Source organism: Onychostoma macrolepis, chromosome 18 (genome assembly GCF_012432095.1).
Source record: "Onychostoma macrolepis isolate SWU-2019 chromosome 18, ASM1243209v1, whole genome shotgun sequence".
Taxonomy (NCBI): Eukaryota; Metazoa; Chordata; class Actinopteri; order Cypriniformes; family Cyprinidae; genus Onychostoma; species Onychostoma macrolepis.
In genome coordinates, this window is record NC_081172.1 from 23,543,764 (window position 1) to 23,565,140 (window position 21,377).

General features: G+C 40.0%; 1 protein-coding gene across 1 annotated transcript; it reads right to left on the reverse strand.

The window, feature by feature from the left end:
* Window positions 1-1,525: 1,525 nt before the first annotated feature.
* On the reverse strand, window positions 1,526-20,405 carry LOC131524081 (uncharacterized). Its single transcript, XM_058750823.1, has 2 exons — window positions 20,142-20,405; window positions 1,526-2,179 (listed from the first exon to the last, which is right to left on the reverse strand). Exons 1-2 carry the CDS (start codon window positions 20,403-20,405, stop codon window positions 1,526-1,528), a joined length of 918 nt encoding a protein of 305 aa, XP_058606806.1.
* Between the last annotated feature and the right edge of the window lie 972 nt (window positions 20,406-21,377).

The window sequence follows — 21,377 nt, forward strand, 5'->3', positions numbered from 1 at the left end:
GTGAGATGCGATAGTGAGGTGGAAGGTTTAGCCTGTAGGTGACCTCGTTGAGCTGCCTCTGCACAGTGAATGGACCTATGTACCTGGGACTCAGCTTACGGCAAGGCAGGCGGAGACGGATGTCCCGTGTCGAGAGCCATACCTTCTGACCAGGTTGGTAGCGAGGGGTTGGTGTTCTTCGGGTGTCAGCTTGCCTCTTGTGTCTCCGCATTGCCTGTTGGAGATGCACATGAGCCGAGTCCCATACTCTCTCGCTCTGCTGGAACCAGTGGTTGACAGCTGGGACTTCCGAAGGCTCACCCGACCAGGGGAATAATGGAGGTTGGTACCCTAGGATACATTGGAACGGGGTGAGCCCCGTGGTGGACTGTCTTAAGGAGTTCTGGGCATACTCCGCCCATGGAAGGAACTGGCTCCAGCTGTCCTGGTTCTGGTGGCAGTAGGATCTCAGGTACCTCCCAATTTAACTGAACCTTCCGCTCGGTCTGACTGTTAGTTTGAGGGTGGTAACCAGAGGAAAGGCTTACCAACACTCCCAGCAGTCTGAAGAAGGCTTGCCATACTCGAGAGACAAATTGAGGTCCACGATCCGATACGATGTCCTCTGGGAGGCCGAAGTGACGGAATACATTCTGAAAGAGGGTCTCCGCCGCTTCGAATGCGGTAGGTAATCCCTTGAGGGGTATGAGTTTGCATGCCTTTGAAAACCAATCTACGACGACAAACACACAGGTATGGTTGTTAGAGCATGGGAGGTCGGTCATGAAGTCAATGCCCAGATGGGGCCAGTTTTCCTTCCGGAAGTCTCCGGGGAGTGTTTGTGATGGCACAGACCGAGCAGCCCTTGATGTATCGAGAGATATCCTGAGCCATGGTGGGCCACCAGTAGCGCTGACGTAAGAGCGAGAGGGTACGGAGGCTACCTGGGTGTCCAGAGCCCGGAGACGTATGCACTGAGTCCATGAGGGGCAGACGATAGGTTGTTGGTACATAGAGAAGCCCCTCTGGACCTCCAGGCGGAGCAGGTTCGGAACGAATAGCTTGGGTCAGTAGCTCATCGATGGACCATAGAATTGGACTGACAATCATGGCTGGAGGGAGGATAGGTTCGGGAGAATTGTTATCAGGCTCCGGTTGATGAAGGCGTGACAGGGCATCTGCTCTGCAATTCTTGTCTCCAGGTCGATACGAGACAGTGAAATCAAATCTGGTGAAGAATAACGCCCCCTAGGCTTGGCGTGGATTCAGCCTCTTCGCATCTCGAAGATATTCAAGATTTCGGTGATCGGTGATGACCTCAAAACGGTGTTTGGCCCCCTCCAGCCAGTGTCTCCATTCTTCTAGGGCAAGCTTGATAGCTAGGAGCTCACGATTCCCAATATCGTAGTTCTGCTCCGCCGGGGACAGTTTCTTTGAATAGAAGGCACATGGATGGAGTCGTAGAGGATCACCCTGCCGCTGTGAAAGGACCGCTCCGACCCCGGTGGAAGAGGCGTCCACCTCGACGATGAACGGGAGATCCGGGTTAGGATGAACCAAGATCGGAGCGGTCTGGAAGGCTTCTTGGAGATGATGGAAGGCTTCGAGGGCAGGTGTGCTCCAGGACAGGGACTTGGGCCGGCCCTTGAGTGAGGGGGTGAGAGGTGAACTGAGCAGGCTGTAGTTGTGGATAAATCTCCGGTAGAAATTGGCAAATCCTAGGAATCGTTGTAGTTCCTTGACGGTAGCTGGTTGAGGCCAGTTCCGGATTGCTTCCATGTTGGTCAATGACATAACCCAGAAAGTGCACGGAGGTGGTGTGGAACTCGCACTTCTCCAGCTTGAGATAGAGATGGTGATGGCGGAGCTTCTCGAGGACCTGCTTAACATGGAGGCGATGTTCGGCTAGGTTCCGGGAGTAGATTAAGATATCGTCGATGTAGACGATGACGAATCGTTGAAGGAATTCCCGGAACACCTCATTCATATAGCCTTGGAAGACAGAGGGAGAGTTAGATAGGCCATACGGCATGACCCGATATTCATAGTATCCAGATGCTGTAACGAAGGCGGTCTTCCATTCATCGCCCTGGCGTATACGAATGAGGTTGTATGCGCTTCGCAGGTCCAGCCGATGCGAGCTCCCCGTAGCTGTTCCAGAGCTGCCGGGACCAGAGGAAGTGGGTACCAATACTTCACTCTTTGAGAGTTGAGATGACGGTAGTCGATGCACGGCCGCAAGCCTCCGTCATTCTTGGTCACGAAGAAGAAACTCGAAGCGGCAGGGGAGGTAGATGGTCGAATGAAGTGCTGTTAGAGTGCTTCCTGAATGTACTCCTCCATGGCCTTCTGCTCCGGGATGGACAATGGGTAAACCCTGCCCTTGGGCAGAGTAGCCCCAGGTAGCAGGTCGATTGCACAGTCCCATGGCCGATGAGGAGGAAGTTGGGTTGCCAACAGTTTGCTGAAAACCTCCTGGAACGCCCGGTACTCCAGAGGAATCTTACTCAGGGATAAGGCCTATGATATTCTTGGTTTGGTACCAGATTGTGTCATCCCTTAGAGGCCAAAAAAAAAAAAAAAAAGTCCAAAGAGATTTTAATACATTATAATATAAAAAGTATTACACAAATCTACTCTCACAATCCATATCAATTGTACTTTGTAACCATAAATGTCAGTCCTGTAGTTTTTTGTGAAAAAATGGAAGATAGCTTCACTTATTAGCTTTGAATTAATACTTAGCATTTCATGTATGCAAAATACTCTTATTTAACTTAAAATGTTTAGCTTTTTAAAAACACCCTTGAAGGTACAGCATGTTTGGAAATGACATAGAATAAACATATTACCTGATCAAGCAATATTTACCTTGATTTTTCTACATTTGTTGTTGATGAAAATTTTAATTCCCTCCATGTCCATGTTTCAACCAGAATAACAAAAAAAAATTTCTGAAGACAACCACCTATTGCACCTTTAACAATGCAAATTAAATGGTTTTATTTTTTCTGCAGTCGAAGAAAGTATAGTCTAAATTATGTCAGAGATTTCTCACATTTTAAAGATTATCAAGATTTTTATTTATTTATTTTTTTCGATCAGTCCACTACACGACAAACTTAACGGCTAGCGCGTCATGATTGGATAAATTCTGCCTAACCAAAAACAAAACAAAAACAACTTACAAAAACCGCAGCACGTTCCCGCCCCCACCAAAGACAACACTGTGGACAACACTTATTTGAAACACTTATTTATTTGAAACACTGGTGCTTTTACCCAGTCCCGGCGCCATGGGCGGGCCATTGCCCGCCCTGTGAGTAGCCTAACTAGTGCCCGCCCTGGACGAGCCTGCTGAGTAAAGAAAACGCTGTACTATTCAAACATCAGTTGTTATTTATTTACCCTTGCATTGCGGAAAAGCGGATATCTGTCTCCTCCAGGCTGTGCACGGCGAGTCAATCTGAAAGGAGGCGGGGTGAAGTTACGAGCTTTCGCTGAGAGCTTGAGGATCCAATGGCGTTACAAAGTTTTACTGACAAGCTCTTTATAATGATCGGCATTGGTTAAACCTTTTAAAACCCTCTGATTTAAAATAATAATGACGAATTATAATAGAGATATGAAGTATGGCTAATTTTTCACGGTACACCTGACTGGGCTAGGGTATGGCAAGAGGCCAGCATCACATTTTCAATCGTGATGGTATTCAGCACTCTTGGTCGTGTGATGTTGCTTAACTGCAGTGGCGCCTGCGATCAGACTGTCCTGAGATTTGCCCCGCAAACATTTCAGCAGTAAATTATAGGCCCCTGTCCCGTATTTCTGTCGACTGAACCAGCCATGCCATTAATAATGAATGTATCAGTCTTTTGCATCCCAAAGTTAATTTCTGCTTATAAACATTGCGTCAAATAGAAAGAGAAAATCGTGCTACACGCACTTTCATGAGATCGGGTTAGATTACTACAATTAATTTGTAGCCTACTTTACAAATGGGAATACAACAAATTCATGACAATGTTTTACATTCAAGCTACCTGTAATATTTATAGTAAAAAGTTCTTTAAAATCATCTGGAATGCAATAAAGTAATTTTAAAAGCTGTTTTGTTGCATGGATTAAAAATAGGCTAATAAATAATTCACACATCAGACAAAACTGCGTTCCAGAAAATCCTTTAAATTTTAAGGAATTCAGAGCAGAGCAACATAAAAATCAGAAAAAATATAATCGGGCCTGTTTTAGGCTTTTCCTTATTTTTATATTTTAGATGGTGATGAAAAATGACTTCGTGCCTTTAGAGAGAAATGCATCTTTACGGATTACATAATGAAAGAGTTTTTGTTTTTGTTTAAAGTAGTAATTTAAAGCTTTCTATAGATATATTTATCATATTTGTGACTCAATTCGTTCAGTTTCGGTTCATCATTGTGAAGCGCTCCTATTCAAGACGAGACTGCAAGCGCATCCTCTGTTTTCCTATTTATTTTAATAAAAGCACAAAGTTTTGTTGATATTGTGAATGCACACAAATAAAAGTAGACCCTTTACAGTTCCGAATGATGTATTACTCTTACCTTTATAAGCAAAAATTAAGGCATATTTTAAGTTGTTTCCACTATCAAGAAAAAATGCAAGTGACTGCTCTGGCGCCTCCATGTCCTGCAAAGTACGCTTCAGCTTCCACTCTTCACACAAACGATTAGATATGCACATAGCGCACATTTTTATATAGTTCAAACATTTAAACTAACATTGTGATGCTTGAACTGTTTCTATATATTTTATTTTAGGCAAGTCGTGGTGCTTAGAGAAGGCTAAATTGGTCAAACATAGGCTATGATCAGCTCACTGTCTGCCGCTGGCCGCTTGGTCGTTACTTAAAAAACAAAAAAACCTTACATTTAACGAACAAAAAATGCTCCAAACGTTTTTGTATTAGCTTTTATAAAAAAACGAAACAAAATATAATCACTTTACCATTACAGATATGACCTCATTTGTTTCTATTTCTCCTCGAGAGAGGCAGCGCAGCCTGTCCGGTCGGGCAAGTAAAATTCTCTTTCAGTTGGCCTTTTAAAAAATCCACTTGTCCCGGATAAGCGGAGAAGCGTTGATGTCGAGCCCTGCGATGTGTGTTTAGACTTCTTCAGTAGGCTAGGTCTTTACGACTCCTCTGTCTGTTGCATTGCGTCAGTGGAGTGGTACGTCAATTCTTCCTCGTTTTTTTGTCCATTTAATTCATAATTAATGATATTATGCATTGCAATGAGGTTGATCTCATTTGTGCCCCCCTGAAAAAATTAAATGCCCGTCCGTGAATTTGTGTCTGGCGCCGGGTCTGCTTTTACCTATTGAAACCTTAAGGTTTGTTTTAATCTTCTTAGCAGGAAAGCTCTTCTGTTATATTAAGCGCAAACTATGTTGGTAATCCTAATAAATGTCACTGCAATGCGTCTTGAATATATTTTGCATTAAGTCCGATGCTTCTCTTTCTTTTTGGAATTATTGCTTGAGAAGACACATTTTATTATGTAGGATATTTTCAAATGCCTAGGCCTATGTTTAATTCCTTAATTATATATATATATATATATATATATATATATATATATATATATATATAATATATATTAGGTGGAATGATACACGTTTTCGTACCGAACCATCACAGTACAGACATCTCGGTTCGGTGCATGAGGCCTTACAACGAAGGCAATTCACCCCCAATCCAGAAGGGGGCACACGCAGTAATGCAACGCTGTTTGATAACCGCCAGCAGAAGAACAGCGAATGCCATGAGTTGCGCACTTCAAAACAAAGCCCCCCAGACAGTGACCACATGCTGATTCTGAATGTGTCTCTGCCATAGACTGACAAAGGAGTATACTTTAAAGGCTTGCGCACTCAACTGTTTGCGAAATGGAGATTTGTGCTTGTGTATCCTCTCTCATTTGGCACAAATCCAAATATTCCATAATATTTCCATATTTGCGATGTAACATATCTGAATGCTAAACTATTATTTATTATGTAAATGATAGGCTTTGTACTTCAGTCGCGTTCCAACGGTGACACAGAGGCAGACGCGCTGTGTCCTTTCTGTGAACAAATTAAGCATGTCACAAAAAATAACTGAAACTCAGCATATAAAGGCTATGTTACGTGTCACACTGTTTTTTTTTTTTTTTTCCTTGTTTATCTGTAAATCTAAAACAGATTTTATATATAACAATGTAGGGTCATTCTACAGAAACGTCCACTTTTGGTATGGCAAAATGTCTTAAAATGCATTTATTTTTTTTTACATTTAAACTTAGACCACATTATTAGATTACCTTTTGACTTTATGAATACATATAAATGACAGCTTATTATTTGTTTTGTGCAATTATTTCAAGACCACATGTATCATTTTTTGTCACTGGTGTTACCACCTTCTTTAGCAATATTAAAAGTTTTTATGAAATATTATTTTTTTTAAAAATCAGCACATGTAGTCAGAGTTACAGAAATATAATGAAAATGCAATAAATAAGGAGATTGTTTGATTTATTTAATGTGACAGACAAAAACAGTACAATAACACAGTAACACAGCACAGTAACACCAGTGACAATACATTAGACCTGATATACTGATCTTCACTGGTGTTATCCATAAGGAAGGTAACACCAGTGACAGTAACACCAGTGACAATTTTCATGAAAAATGCATTTTACAAAATGTCTGCTGCAAGGTATCAAGCCACATGTTGTCAATCATGGTATACTCACTAAATTAAGTAGTTTAATCCATTTGTATTATAGTTTTTGTTACATTTCCCTAACAATAAATAGGTCACACCAGTGACATCAACTAAAAGCTTCATATGAAATCATGAGATACATGAGAAAATGTATCATAACAGAAAAGAAACAGTGGACTAAACATGGGCCTTTTTCATAGATGTTTAGAAAATAGGAAGGAGGAAGTCGAGTGATGTCATCAGTGTGATTTATTTATTTTTTATTTTTTAATTCCAAAATAAAAGACTTTTGTTAAGCGGTAACACCAGTGACACAACTCCAGGGGACCACTGTTTTCATTATATATTTTATAATATTTTTTGCCATTTTGTTTTATTATGCCATTTACATCATATATTTGATAGTTATGAATAGACTTTTGTATTTTAAATGGTAGAAAATCCTGTTTATGACCTCAAAATAAAGCACTTTCCTGCTGTACATGGCTGTGGGGACGAGCAGTTTTGCGGTACTTGGAATTCTATATAATTAATAAAAAAAAATAATAATGCCACATTGACGGCTCAGGAAGGTGTAATTGTTCAAATAACATTGTTTCATTTTAAAATATAAAAAAAATTGTAATCCTAATGTGTATTTCAATTGTAATATTTCTTTAAAGTCTAGGGACAGAAAAGTGGACGTTTCTGTAGAATGACCCTGTAATAATATTTATTATTTTCACATCTAGGTGGAATTTCACATCTAGGTAATTTGTACTACTGTCTGTTCAAAATAAATGAAAAGAAACCGAGCATAGTAGATTTGCTGTTGTTTTTTCCTGTTGTACCGAAATCGTATGGAACCGTGACATCTGTGTACCGTTCCATCCCTAATATCTCTCTCTCTCTCTCTCTATATGTATGTATGTATGTATGTATGTATGTATATGTATCATTTATTTCTTTATATTTGTGTTATAGAATAGCTAGGGCAGGGCTATTCAATTGGTGTCCCGCCAATCATCTTCATCCGGCCCGGGGGAAGAGTCGCACACAAGCCAAATTGTTTTTGCTCTAATTAGTTTGTCCACAAGGTGGCAACACTGGCCCGGGCCGTTGTTTCATAGCCAAAAAAGAAAAGGAAGACACACTACTGGAGACGGCAACATCGACGGCAGCGTTGACAAGCGCTCATGTGAGGGGATTATGAGATATCCGCAACTATCGGTCATCTAGCGCGAAATAGCACAGAGCCTAGACAAAGTTGATTATCGATAGTTTGAAAGGCTGCGCGTTCGACTTTCCACATACGCTGCTGAGCCGCTTCAGCAGACAAAAGCACAACACAAGTATGTTAAAATGTGCTGTTATGGCGAGTTACCTTGTAAATACGGTCTGAAAATGAGTCCCAAATGACTCTAAAATGTTGGAAGAAATGCGAACGTGTGTCAGATCTGCGTCATGTGCATCAACTTTTAAAGAGATAGCGCTGCTTTTAAAGTGAAACCTGATGAAGTCTGTCATTGATGGAAATCAAAGAACAAAAGAAAAAGGAGAAATCACTCCGCTGCTCTAGTCACTGATTAACTTTTGTATTTTGAATAAAGATTAATTTATATTAATTGTATAGTTGATACATATACAATTTATAGTTTATGTGAAGACTGTTTTAAGTTCACTTAAATTAAAAGTTGTCATTTTTCAGAACCTATTAAGTGTTAAAAATAATGGCTTTCAATTATACTGTAATGTTGAATGGCTATAATTAATGGCTAAAATTGAGGGAAATTTTATTTAATGGAGATATCAGTAGCATTATTAGTATCAATGATACTGGCCTTCATTAGCTAATAGTAGGCTACTTAGTAAAAATATGCCATCAAACCATATTTATAATATAACAACTATGTTGTTTCTACATTAATTTGGAGGTTCAGTGAGAAATTATGATAACATAAATATATGAATATGCAATTAATTACATAATGTTATTAATTAGTTATTTTTTAATCTATTGATAACACTAATGTTAACCTTTCATAGATGTTATTTTTGGTATAATATTTGTTTTTTTTTACAGCTGAATATGCTTTTCAATTTAATTTCTTATTTTATAAGCTCCCCCTAAAAAGACATTGGGATGACCGCCCCCTCCCAGCCTCCTTCAGTTCGATAATCTGGCCCTCAAATGAAACTAATTGAATAGCTCTGAGCTAGGGTATTTGTTATGTTTGTGTATATTCCTTATGACGAAAATTCATTAGCCTAGCCTATTTGGGTAACACTTTATTTTGATGGTCCCTTTTGAACATTCTGTTGACACTAAGTAATGTTGCAACTACATGTCAACAAACTCTTATAAGAGTATTAGTAGACTGTCTGCTTCATATCAGCTAACTCTTTATTGTGTTGGTCTCCCAACAGATATTCTACTAACTATAAGTAACTTTGCAAGAAAATGTCAACTTAATCTAACCCTAACCCTACCAGTCAACTAATACACTACTAACACTCTAATGAGAGTTAGTAGAAATGTAGGTGCAACATTACTTATAGTCAATAGAATGTGTTAAAGGGACCATCAAAATAAAGTGAAACCCCTATTTGTTATGAAGTTGATTTAAAATTATTCATAACACATTTTAAGAAGTTAAAAGCTAAGAAAGAAGATGGATCTATAGGCTAATTATATTTTCTTAACTTTTATTAGACTGCAATAATAATAAAAAAAATAAAATAAATCTTGATATTTAAAATGTGAGAAATCTCTGATATAATTTAGGCTATATTTTCTTCGACTGCAGAAAAAAAATGTAACCATTTAATTTGCATTGTTAACTTATGAATTAATTGAAAAACAAGAAATAAATCACAAAAATAACAAAATATTTCACAATAAGAACAAACGAACAAATATTAGACAAAATTACAAAATGAATACTGAATGATGTTTGAGAGTGAACGCATCTCCACTGCATAGCCGTATACAATTGCTGGTTTCAGTCGCAAATATTAAGCATGTTTTAGGCTACAATGCGTGGCGTGTGTGTTTCATTAGCTCCGTTCCCATGGACACCTTTTATTTGATCTAATTCTGGATATTTCCAGTTGATGACTCGGCGCATGATTAATCCGTATCTAAAGCCTTGTCTACACCAAGAGAACCCATTATAATCAGTCGATGCGGTGACTGTACACACGGGAAATGGCAAGAGGCGACAAATCTTCTACAGTAACTGATGCCTCGTTGTATCCCGAATCAACCCCATCTAAGTCATTTGTTTGGGCACCACAAGGTGTCAGTAACCTAATTATTTACCTTATTCTGAATAAGACAATATTATGATTAAGGTGTTTACATGAGTTGCTTTTAGATTAATCATTTCATGTTCCCGTTTTACATGTTATAGTACATAGATCGATTTAATGGCACACGTCATTACGTCACCACGCGACGCCTTCCGATGTCCCCTCCAGAATCTCACGTATAAACATATAGTTTGTCTTTGTGATGATGTCCTACAGGACAGTAATAGTGGGTGTTTCTCAAACGGAAGGCTGCATCCTACAAAGGTTGCATATCTCGGCTGCCACGTCATCAAACGTCGCTGAAGGCCATCTCAATCGGAAGGATCCTTGGAAGACAGCCTTCGTTTCGCATCCTTCTTTCAGCTGAATTTGAAGGATGCATGGGATGTATCCTCCGCGACCTTCAATCACCCACAATCCTTTGTACCCATTCCATTTCATGAAAATAAAATTTTATTAGTGTTTTTGTGCCGTGACGGTAAGTGCGGGAACCAGTGGTGGCTACTGGTCTTTCAAAGAGGGGAAGCTCATTTTCGGCCTACATCATAAAAATTGTACATTTATTTATACGTAAATTCTGCCCTACGTTCCTTTTCAAGAAAATGCTCTGTGACCCTGTCGTACCAACTAGGCGTCTTTTCCAGTGACGCTAGCCTAGCCTACTGTATGAATGAATGAATGAACAAACAATCTAAAAAAAAGATATTAAACTCGACGGAGGAAATGTGGGAATTAGGTTAAACTGAAACAAGGAATGTGGTGTATAATAGGGTTGTCACGATACCATAAAAATGTCTTGCGATACTATACCAGTTTAATTTATGATTCAATTCTACAAAATAAATCAAAATTTAATAAATAAATAGATGTAAGTGAAAACAGACAATATTATTCTCTGAATACTTAATTAATGTGAATGAATGACTGGCTATTGTTATCCATGATCTAAACAAAACTCATCCTAGCACTGCACAAAAGCTGCATGAAGTGACATTTAGATGTGGCATTTATTCATTTAGACTGTATTTATAATTGCATAAATAATGTTATGAGATTAATGTTTTAAATACTAAATTCTGAATATAGAAATATGTAGGAAAATAATGTAATATGCCTACTTTTAGGCGGGCAACTTAAAAACGGCCAGCAGGTGGCAGAAGTTCGTGATTGAATCACTGAGTCATTCAAATGATTCTTTCAAAACGGCTGAATCCTTCAGGAGCGAATCAAATGACTGTTTTAGTGAATGGCTCAGTGAATCAGTGATTCGCCCAAATCAACGCGGATTTGGATTCAAACATAAACGAAACAAAAACAACACTCTTGCTCGTGTCGTATTGTCAGGAGCATTTTTTGCTTGCATATCTTGAAATTTCCTAGTTAGCAGCATGTATATTAAAACATAACATTATAAATGAATAAAATATATAATGATTGATAAGAACCAAGTGCAAAGCCGCGATGGGACTAAGCTCGAATAGCTTCAGCGTCAGCGACTTTTTATAGTACAAAATCACTGTCAATCAAAAGGAGATGCAGTCTTTCCACAGACCCTCCAATCATCATCCAGGCCAGCCCACTCCTCCATTCACCCCCAGAGACGATGAGCGTCCGTGGGCGGGACATAATCACAGCATTTATCCAATGACCGTCTAGTTTCGAAGCACTGAAAAAAACTGTTCAAAGCAGCCCCATTGAAGTCAATGGACGCTAGGCTTCAACAGGGAAATGCACTGATGCTACGGGAATGTATGAGAAGGAATCAAGTCAGCCGACCTGCTATATGTAGCTGATTCTGAACGAACTTGTCTTCAAGATGAACGTGTTCTAACGCATTTTTAGTCAATAAAATGTTAACACAATAGTACATATTTGACCATTAATTTTTTGACATTATAGGGGAAGCCGAGCTTCTCTTGCAGTCTTAAAGAAATCCCCACTGGTGGGAACATATGTGATGTAGCCACGCGCACTTACTAGAGCATCTCATTCTAGCGTTTATATGCCGATGAGGAGTCTAGCCTACAAGACTCTGAAGGACTGAACTAGGAAGGACGCAACCTCGGTAGGATCCAGCCTTCTGTTTGAGAAACACCCATAGTGTGATTAAGGTGTTTACATCTGTACTGCACTTCAATAATGCGACTAAAATAGGAATACTCCACATGTCTTAATTTGATTTGTTTACTTCGATTATGACTTTAGCCGGATTAAGGTAATCAAAAATCGCTGTTTACATGGTTGACTTTTAATCAGAGTATTGTCTTAATCGTATTAAAATCGGAGTATTGATGTCCATGTAAACATACGTAATGTGGCCTCAAAGCTTACCCCTCACCTACTCTGGCTTGATTGCTATTCCTGAGATAAAACACGCTATGTGTTCATTACCCTATGGACAAAGCAATGTATAAATAAATATGAAAAAAATAAACAAATGTCTAAATAAGTAAATATATAAATACATACGTAAATAAATACATACATATGAAAACAAATAAAAGTGGAAATAATACAGTACATGTATAAATAAATAAAAAAAATAAATGTGGGAAAAAAAATACATAAATAAGGAAATATAATTATAAATAATGATTTATTTATTTTTATTTTATTTGTAAATTTATTTATACTTATTTATTCATATTTGCTTTTTTTTTTTTTTTTTTACATTTCTTTGTACATTTATTTAGTTATTTTTCTAATTACTGCAGCTTTGGCATTGCATACCATTTAACTAAATTCTAGTAAAAGTGAATGAATTGCAATGCTCTGGTAAACCGCTATAGAGTTGATATCGCTACAGAGTTAGATGGAACCAGTGAATGTGGTTTAGTATTCATAGAAAGAGAATGATGTGCGCCAAATGATGTATTGCAGTTTGCAGATGTATTGTGCAAACTGTACTTTATAAGGATGTTAGATAGCTATAGAATTCACATGTTAATGTGTTTTTTTTTGAATATATTTAACAGATCTCAGTTTAAATGAGCGTGACCAGACGTCCCGTTTTTCCCAGGACAGTCCCATATTTCAGCTTGTTTTTAGTGTCCCGACTTTAAAAAAAAAAAAAATCATGTTTTGTCCAGTATTTCAAAATTTATTTATGACTGGGTGATCAGAGCTAGAAGTAGAAGTGTTCTGTCATGCGAGAACAGCCTAATCAAAGGTATCTAAGCTTGTGTAGAACAAAATTACCATCCAATCACAATTCGTTAACGATTAACTTGCAATAAGTGAAGGCGGGATAGATAGGCAGAATCACGCCGAATGATAACAGAAACGCCGTCACGCGCGATCCGCGATCAGTTCTCCTTCCGCCTGAATACACACTGTAAACGCCGTTTATGGTGTACGCTGGCCTCGACGTCAGTAGGTCACTGCGTTTACGTCCTGCATCATCTGAGGTGTGTTTGCGTCATGCTCTGCTAGTGAACTCATGAACGCGCTTGCAGGCAGTGTCACGGAGGAGCAGAAAAAGTTGAATAAAGTCGATATTTTGTTTTGTTTTTTGCGCACAAAAAGTGTTCTAGTTACATCATAAAATTCAGATTTCATGTCTGATGGCAGATGGACTGTATTGATGACATCTTTCATACTTTTATGGACCCTGACAGTGCAATTTACTATGCAGTCAATGGGACAGTCAGCCTCCCGGTTTTCATCTAAAATATATGAAATTGTGTTTTCCGAAGACAAATTAAGCTTTTAGGGGTTTGGAACGACATTTTCATTTTGGGGTCGAGTATTCCTTTAATTTGTAATTAGCTTCTTTACTTTTATATAAAAATAAAATAACTCTGTGTGTGTGTTTGGTATATATACCCCCCATCCCCCATCCCCGGGCCCCTATTGAACCTTGAGAAATCTGGTCTCCCTAGTTTAAATGCTACAGTTCGTTTTCCACTCTATTCTATCCTGTCAGTTAAAATGCTTCAGTTTGATTTGATATTCTATTATGTTAGGCCTATATTATAAACCCAATACATAATCACCTTGTTTTTAATGCAGTCTCTTATGCTCATCAAGGATGTATTTATTTGACCAAAAATACAGAAAAAAAAGTAATATTGTGAAACATTATTGCAATTTCTAATATTGTTTTCCTATTTGAATATACTTCAGAATATAATTTATTCCTGTAAAGCAAAGCTGAATTTTCAGAATTATTACTGCAGTCTTCAGTGCCACATGATCCTTCAGAAATAATTATATTATGCTGATTTATTATAAATGTACATCATTTAGTCAAGGGTCAAATCAAATATAAATAGCATGTTAAAGTTAAAAGTTACACTTTTTGGTGTGTGCGTGCGCTGTACAGGTATGGTATAAAGAATATTTTTGCTCAGGTGGCCGAAATGTCCTCCCAATAGAGAAAAGTCTTGTGATGAGATGAGAGATAATGTGGCATTGTTTCAAGAAGGCTACCACATACAATTGCTGATAAATTAGGGATACAGTGTGTGAAATCATGATAGGTTGAGCTTTAAGATAAACTTAGTTGGGCTCTCAAAATATGCTTTGAGAAACAAAGTTGTACTAATATAGTTTTCACAGTTAAGAATTTTTTCTCTGTCCTTAGTTTGCAATGAAGTAAAATAATAAATATCAGCACATTGCAGCTCACTGATGAGAAAGCATTATTGTAATGTTGCTTCAATAATTTTAATCATCATCTGCAGCTGCAGCAGCAGCAGCTGAGAACCAAACAAAAGTAAACAACAACAATCCTTAAGGATGCTGGTTATTTAACAATTTATTGTGTCAGTGTATTCTCAGCTTAAACTGATTCTGCCAAATTGTTTCTTTCTAAGATTCATCCTCAAATGTGTCTCACATTATAACAATCTTCATTAATGCATTGATGGCAAAGTGAGTTGCATTGTCACCTCACAGCAAGAAGGTCCCGGTTTGAGTTTAAACTGAGCCAGGAGGCCATTCTGCCTGGAGTTTGCATGTTCTCCCCATGTTGCTTTGACTTTCCTGTGGGTGCTTCAGTTTCCCCCAGAATCCAAAAAAATTGAGGAAAGGTGAGTTGGATACAATAAATTAACTGTATAGGTGTAAGTGAGTATGTATTAACCCTACAATGATTTACCAGTGATTATACCCAGATTAATTATTACATTTTCCATGGAAAGAGCATTATTCTTTAAAGGGGTCCTGAAACATCAAGTTAAAGGTCCCATGACATGCTGCTTTTTGGATGCTTTTATATAGGCCTAAGTGATCCCTAGTACTGTATCTGATGTCTCTTTCCCGAAATTCAGCCTTGGTGCAGAATTTCAGCCACTAGGAGCCAGTCCCACAATGAGCTTTCCTTAGGACGTGCCATTTCTGTGTCTGTAGCTTTAAATGCTAATGAGGAGGAGAGAGGCGGGGCAAGGTGGAGGGTGGGTGTGTGGCCTTAACCAGCTTGCACTACCATGCGCTAATGCTGACAGTGGATGTATCGCAATGGCTCGTAGACACACAGTCGTTCAAACTTCAGATGACCCAGAATCTGATCCGGATGGAGAAGCACCGAATGAAGAAGTTACACTCAGCGGCTACAGCAGGATGTCTCCGAATGGTTAGTTTAAAATATTGTGTCTGGATACGGTACTTTAGTTGGTTTGTTTATGTATGCTGTTACAGTTATTATCATGTAGCTAATGCTAGCCATAGGCTTGGATGAAGGAACTAAAAAAATACTTTGGAGTTAATTTGTACATCCAAACACCGAGCAACTGTCATGCTTCACTCGTTTGCAAACCATGATATCTCTCGAGGAAAAAAAAAAATATTGCGCTCGCCTTGCACTAGTAGCTCATCTTCTCATGAGCGGGCAAAGCAGAGAAAGGGGAGGTAACCTTTCCCAGCATTACGGCATAAAGGGAAGATTCCAGATTGGGCCATCTGAGCTTTCATTTTCTCAAAGGCGAAGCAGGATACCCAGGGCTCGGTTTACAGCTATCGCCATTTCTAGCCACTGGGGGACCATAGGCAGGCTAGGAGAACTCATATTAATGTTAAAAATGAAGTGAAATTTTCATGCTATGGGACCTTTAAATCCTGAGGCAGAAGAATGCCACCACAAGGTGTGTTTCAGCATGATAAATGCTTTTGCTTGATTAGTTTTCATTATATAGTTTTAAAAGTACTATTAATACTTGTGTTAAAAAAAGACACCACATGTACATGTTATATTAGGAGCCGGACACAAGGATGAATAATAACCAATGTAGATTTATTTAAATGATCGGTGTCTGTGAGAGGCGAGTTTGAGATCCAGAGGTGAGTATTCAATCGTGCAAGGTTTTCCGTGAGTGACTTGTTTCTCTTTGCAGTATAGCTGGAAGACGAGACGAGGGGATCCACAATGACAGACACACACCGTCGATGGAGGATCTGGAAGGAGAGTACAACACAGGATGGTAGAGACAAGCAGGTAAGGAATAAAAGGTAAGTACTTGGAAGGTAAGGATATCTTTAGCTTTCTTGAGGTCGGAGTCCACGTTGAGAATAACGAGATCGGACGGCGTGGTGTGAGTTGTGCTGGCTTAAGTATTGGGATTGATGACGGTGGCGATTGGGTGCAGGTGCGTGTGATTAGTATTCGGGTGACCTGGAACGCTGTGATTGGTGGAGTGAAGGGCCCGACTGATCCGTGACAGTACACAGGTATGTACTGATTTATTAGCACTTAAACAATGATCTGATTGGTGTCTCATTAGTGTTAAATTCTGGTTCCATGTTTATTACAAACACATTGTAAGATTAAAACTAAGCATTTCTAATTCGACTAGAAATTCTAGTGCATTTCCCTTTTTTTTTTTTGGAGGGGTAGTTTTTCCACTGACAAAACAACATCTGAGTTTGACAGTCTTGCTCCACATCTTTATTCAACAGTCATATTGCTCTTGTGATTGATGGTCAGACATGAGTTGTTCAGAAAACACAATACATATGAAAACGATACATGTTAAGGGTCACAATTCTCCCAATTTTAAATCTGGGCATTTCAGAGGGGTAGAAAAGAATAATTCATATTTTAAACTATAGGGAGCTACTTTACAGTATGTATATGATGTTTTCTTCAATTTAATTGCATTTATTGCATAAATTGAAGTATCACATGCTCTTTACAAAGATATCCATTACCAGGAACACAGCTGTTTAAACAGTACATGCAATAAGATCATTGAGTAAGGCTCTAATCTTACAGAGACCAGAGCTGTTTCATACTCAAGTGCTTTCTGCTAAACCACTAGCAGAGACTGTGCACTTTACACACACACACACACACACACACAGAGAGACAGAGACAGAGACACACACTCCTGCTGTTGTGTTATCACTGAAGTGTGACAGACAGCACTTGTAAATTGACATGCACTCTTGATGTTATCTGGCAAGGGAGCGTGGCAGTGCCTTGACTGATGAGAGAATGTCACTCATGCTTTGTTTATCTGTGCTGGTGGGAACTGTAGTGGCTAAAGAGAGCTTTCTCTTTCATAATATACCAGTCCATCGACTAAATAGTCAGCACACAGAGCATGACTTTGTGTGTGTATTGCCAGAATGCAAGAGAGGACATGACATGAAGAGAGTAACTGGAAAATTGCTAATTATGGCATGTCACATTGGTGTTTACTGAAAAGTAATGCAGCCTGCAGTCCCAATAACAGATATATAATGCATGATGGAAGTTGTTAGTAGGAATATGTAAAAAGCAGTGATTAGTGCTTCTCAGTTTCAAGGAATTTAAGTATATATTACACTTTTTGGTTACACTTTATTTCAGTAGTCCACTTTAGACATTCTACTAACTATAAGTAACTAAATAACTACATGTCAACTAATTCTCATTTATTTGGAACTACATGTCTACTAGCTCTCAGTAGGGTAGGTTTAGGGTTTATCAAAATAAAGTGTTAGAAGATATTAAACAGACAGTCTACTAATGCTCTAATGACTGCTAGTTGACATGTAGTTGCAAATTTACTTACTGTTAGTAGAATGTCTAAAGTGAACTATCGAAATAAAGTGTTACCCATTTTTTCTTCAACTGCTTACACACACTTTCAAAACTTTGCCTCTTTTTTTTCAAAGCTTTACACACATCCAAGAATTGCGCACACAAAATGTAAAATGCCTCAGATCTCTTGCAAAATGAAGCACTGCATTCAAAATATCACAAACGCATCTCAAAAGCAAACATTTGCAAACACATTTGCCATAATATTAATTCCTGTTAGATTTTTTTTGTGTGTGTTACATAGAGAATTGTGTGTTGTGTTTTGCAAAAAATGTTTTTAAAAAATGTTTGTTAACCTGAGTCAAAGGCCGATAATTAGTGTATTGTTTTGCATATTTGGTGTGTTTCTGGTGTTTGAGTGTCAGGTTTCAGCAATTGGGTGACAAGTCATATATTTAACTTTTGTTCATCTAGTGTTTAACAAATAAAACTGCATGGACCTTGCTCCCCTGTTTCGATAAATGTGGTTAGCAGCACCGCATAAGAAAATCCACATGTAATAAAGTTGTCGTCTAAGCAGGTGTCATGTTTTCCCTTTTTTTAAATATTTTTGCTGGATCTGACTGCTGCGGTTGACACAGTTAAGCACCAGATCCTACTGTCAACCCACTTGGAAAAGGGCATCTCAGGATCCACACTCCAGTGGTTTGAGTATTACCTCTTATATAGGTCCTTTAAGGTATCTCGAAGGGTTGAGATGTCCAAGTCGCAACATCTAGCTACTGGGGTGCCTCAGGGAGTTCCAGAGTTCTTGGACCACTTCTCTTCTCTGTCCATATGGCATCATTAGGTTCTTTCTTTCAGAAACATGGCTTGTCATCAGCATAACAGTGATATGAGAATCAACTCTACCTCCAATTCCATTCTGATGATCCAACGATAGCTGCTCGCATCTCAGCATGCCTAACAAACATTCCTTGCTAGATGAAGGACTATCACCTTCAACTTAAGATTGCCCAGACATAACTGCTTGTGATTTCAGCCAACCCATCACTTCATCATAGTTTCTCCATCCAGTTAGGTGCATCAACCATAACAGCTTCCAGGACAGCCAGGAACCTTGGAGTTGTGATTGATTATCAGCTGAAGTTCACAGACCATATTGTTAGAACTGCCAGGTACCGTAGATTTGCGTCATACAACATTAGGGAGATTATCACTTTTTTTTCAGAACATGATACACAACTCCTTGTTCAAGCTCTTGTTCTGTCCAGTCTGGACTATTGCAGTGCTTTCTTGGCTGGTCTTCCAGCCAGTTCTATCAAATCTCTCCAACTAAACCAGAATGTGGCTGCAAAATTAGTATTTAACAAGAAGAGAAGAGCACGTCACACCTTTGTTTATAAATTTGCACTGGCTACCAATAGCTGCTCACATAAAATTCAAGGCATTGATGTTTGCCTACAAAATAACCCCTGGCTCTACACTCCTTTACCCAAATTCATTGCTTCAGACTTGTGTGCCTTCCAGAAGCTTGCATTCTGCAAGTGAACAATACATTATTGTGCCATCCATAGAGGCACCAAATCACTTTCACAGACTTTTACTTTAACTGTTCCCTGCTGGTTGAATTACCTGCGCACAAAAAACAAGAAATTCAAAATACATTTCTCTTCAAGAAAGAAATCTACGTGTTTTCTTTTTTTTTTTTATAAAAAAATAAAAAAATAAATAATTTAAAAAAAAACTTGCTATGTGTACTGTGAGATTAATTGGAACTTGTCACAGCACTTACATAATGTTGCTCTTTTGTTGGTTTGATTGCTTCTATTGTCTTCATTTGTAACTCGCTTTGGATTAAAACATCTGCTACATGACTACATGTTGTCACACTGTGTCGGAGGGAGCAACATGGAGATGTGGATCAAAGTAACAGTCACTAATGTTATCCAAAACAAGGGCTAATCCACACTAGGAAAGGCTGAAGAAACGTATATAACATTGTAGACCCAAAAAACAGACTGCACAGACTAGGGCCTAAATACATGGTGAAACGAGGACAATTAACACGACACACCTGAACCAAAGAACACAAATCAAACAAGGGAGAAACTGGGTCATGGGGAGCACATGGGGAGAAAAACACACACAAACAGTGCAGAGGCTTGACATATCGCCCCCCTCCTGGAAGGTGCGTCCTCGCGTCGTAGAAAAAACAGAGGGAGGGATGGGTAGGAACTTGGGAGGAGTCTCAGGAGGAACACCCGGGAGGGGCCGGCAGACAGAGTCCATGGTGGAGACGATGGGGGGAGGAGCCAGGGAGGAAACTGGAGGGACTTGGACCAGGAGGAGCCAAGCGGGACCCATGCCACAGCCATAACAGCGACCCACGGTGGAGCCGACGGAGAGAGGAGCCATGGTGGAGGAAGGGCTGATGACTCCAGGGGGCCGACCGATGGTGGCAGAGCAGGTGCGGGAGGATCCAGAGGGCCAAGGCAGAGCAGATGGCTCAGGCGACCGAGGTGGAGGCGGGGATCCAGAAGGCCACGGTGAAGTTGGAGCGACAGAGGGCCAAGGAGGAGCCAAAGGGAAGGAGGAGCCTGACAGAGCCGGAGGGACGAGGCACAGCCAGAGGAGTGGAGTCCCAAGGCAACAGATGGTCGACGACAGACCAAGGCATAGCCAGAGGGACGAGGGAGCCCGGCAGAGCCAGTGCGTACTGCTGGTCCACGGCGGAGAGGAGGGAGCTAGGATCCATAGTGGAGCCGCTGGGTAGACGGGCCACGGTGGAGTCCGGGACTCAGAGGCTGGAGGCGGAGGCAAGGGGGTTCTCCAGCCATGCCAATGATGGAGACTGGCAGATCCGCGGTGTTCACACCGAACAGATGGTGGGCTAGGGGTGAGCAGAGGGGCTGCCAGACGACAGCAGTGGAGGAGGCAGGAGTGGGAGGATGGCTGGGTATTTTTGAGCCTCCGGGCTCTCAGGGCTGCAATCAGGAGCAAAAGCCCTCCCTGGGCCGAACTTGGGAACGGAAGCCCTCTCGGGGCTGGACTCGGAAATGGGAGCCCTCTTTGGGCCAAACTCAGGAACGGGAGCCCTCTCTGGGCCTAATTTAGGAACAGGAGCCCTCTCTGGGCTAAACTCGGGAACAGAAGCTCTCTTTAGGCCGATCTTGGGAATGGAAGCCCTCTCTGGGCCGAACTTGGGAACGGAAGCCCTCTCTGGGCCGGACTCGGGAATAGAATCTCTTTCTGGGCTGGACGGGGAAATAGGAACCCTCTCTGGGCTTGACTCAGGATATGTGGCCCTCCCTGGGCCAGACATGGGAATGGCAGCCCTCTCTGGGCTTGAGGGCTCATGGGCACAGGACAGACAGAGGACGAAGGAGG

Coding starts and splice junctions, on each gene's coding strand:
- LOC131524081 (XM_058750823.1), bottom strand. CDS start 20,405: ATGGCTCCTCTCTCCGTCGGCTCCACCGTGGGTCGCTGTTATGGCTGT. Junction 2,180..20,141: donor ATATGTCAAGCCTCTGCACT/GTTTGTGTGTGT, acceptor CAACTCTCAAAG/AGTGAAGTATTGGTACCCAC.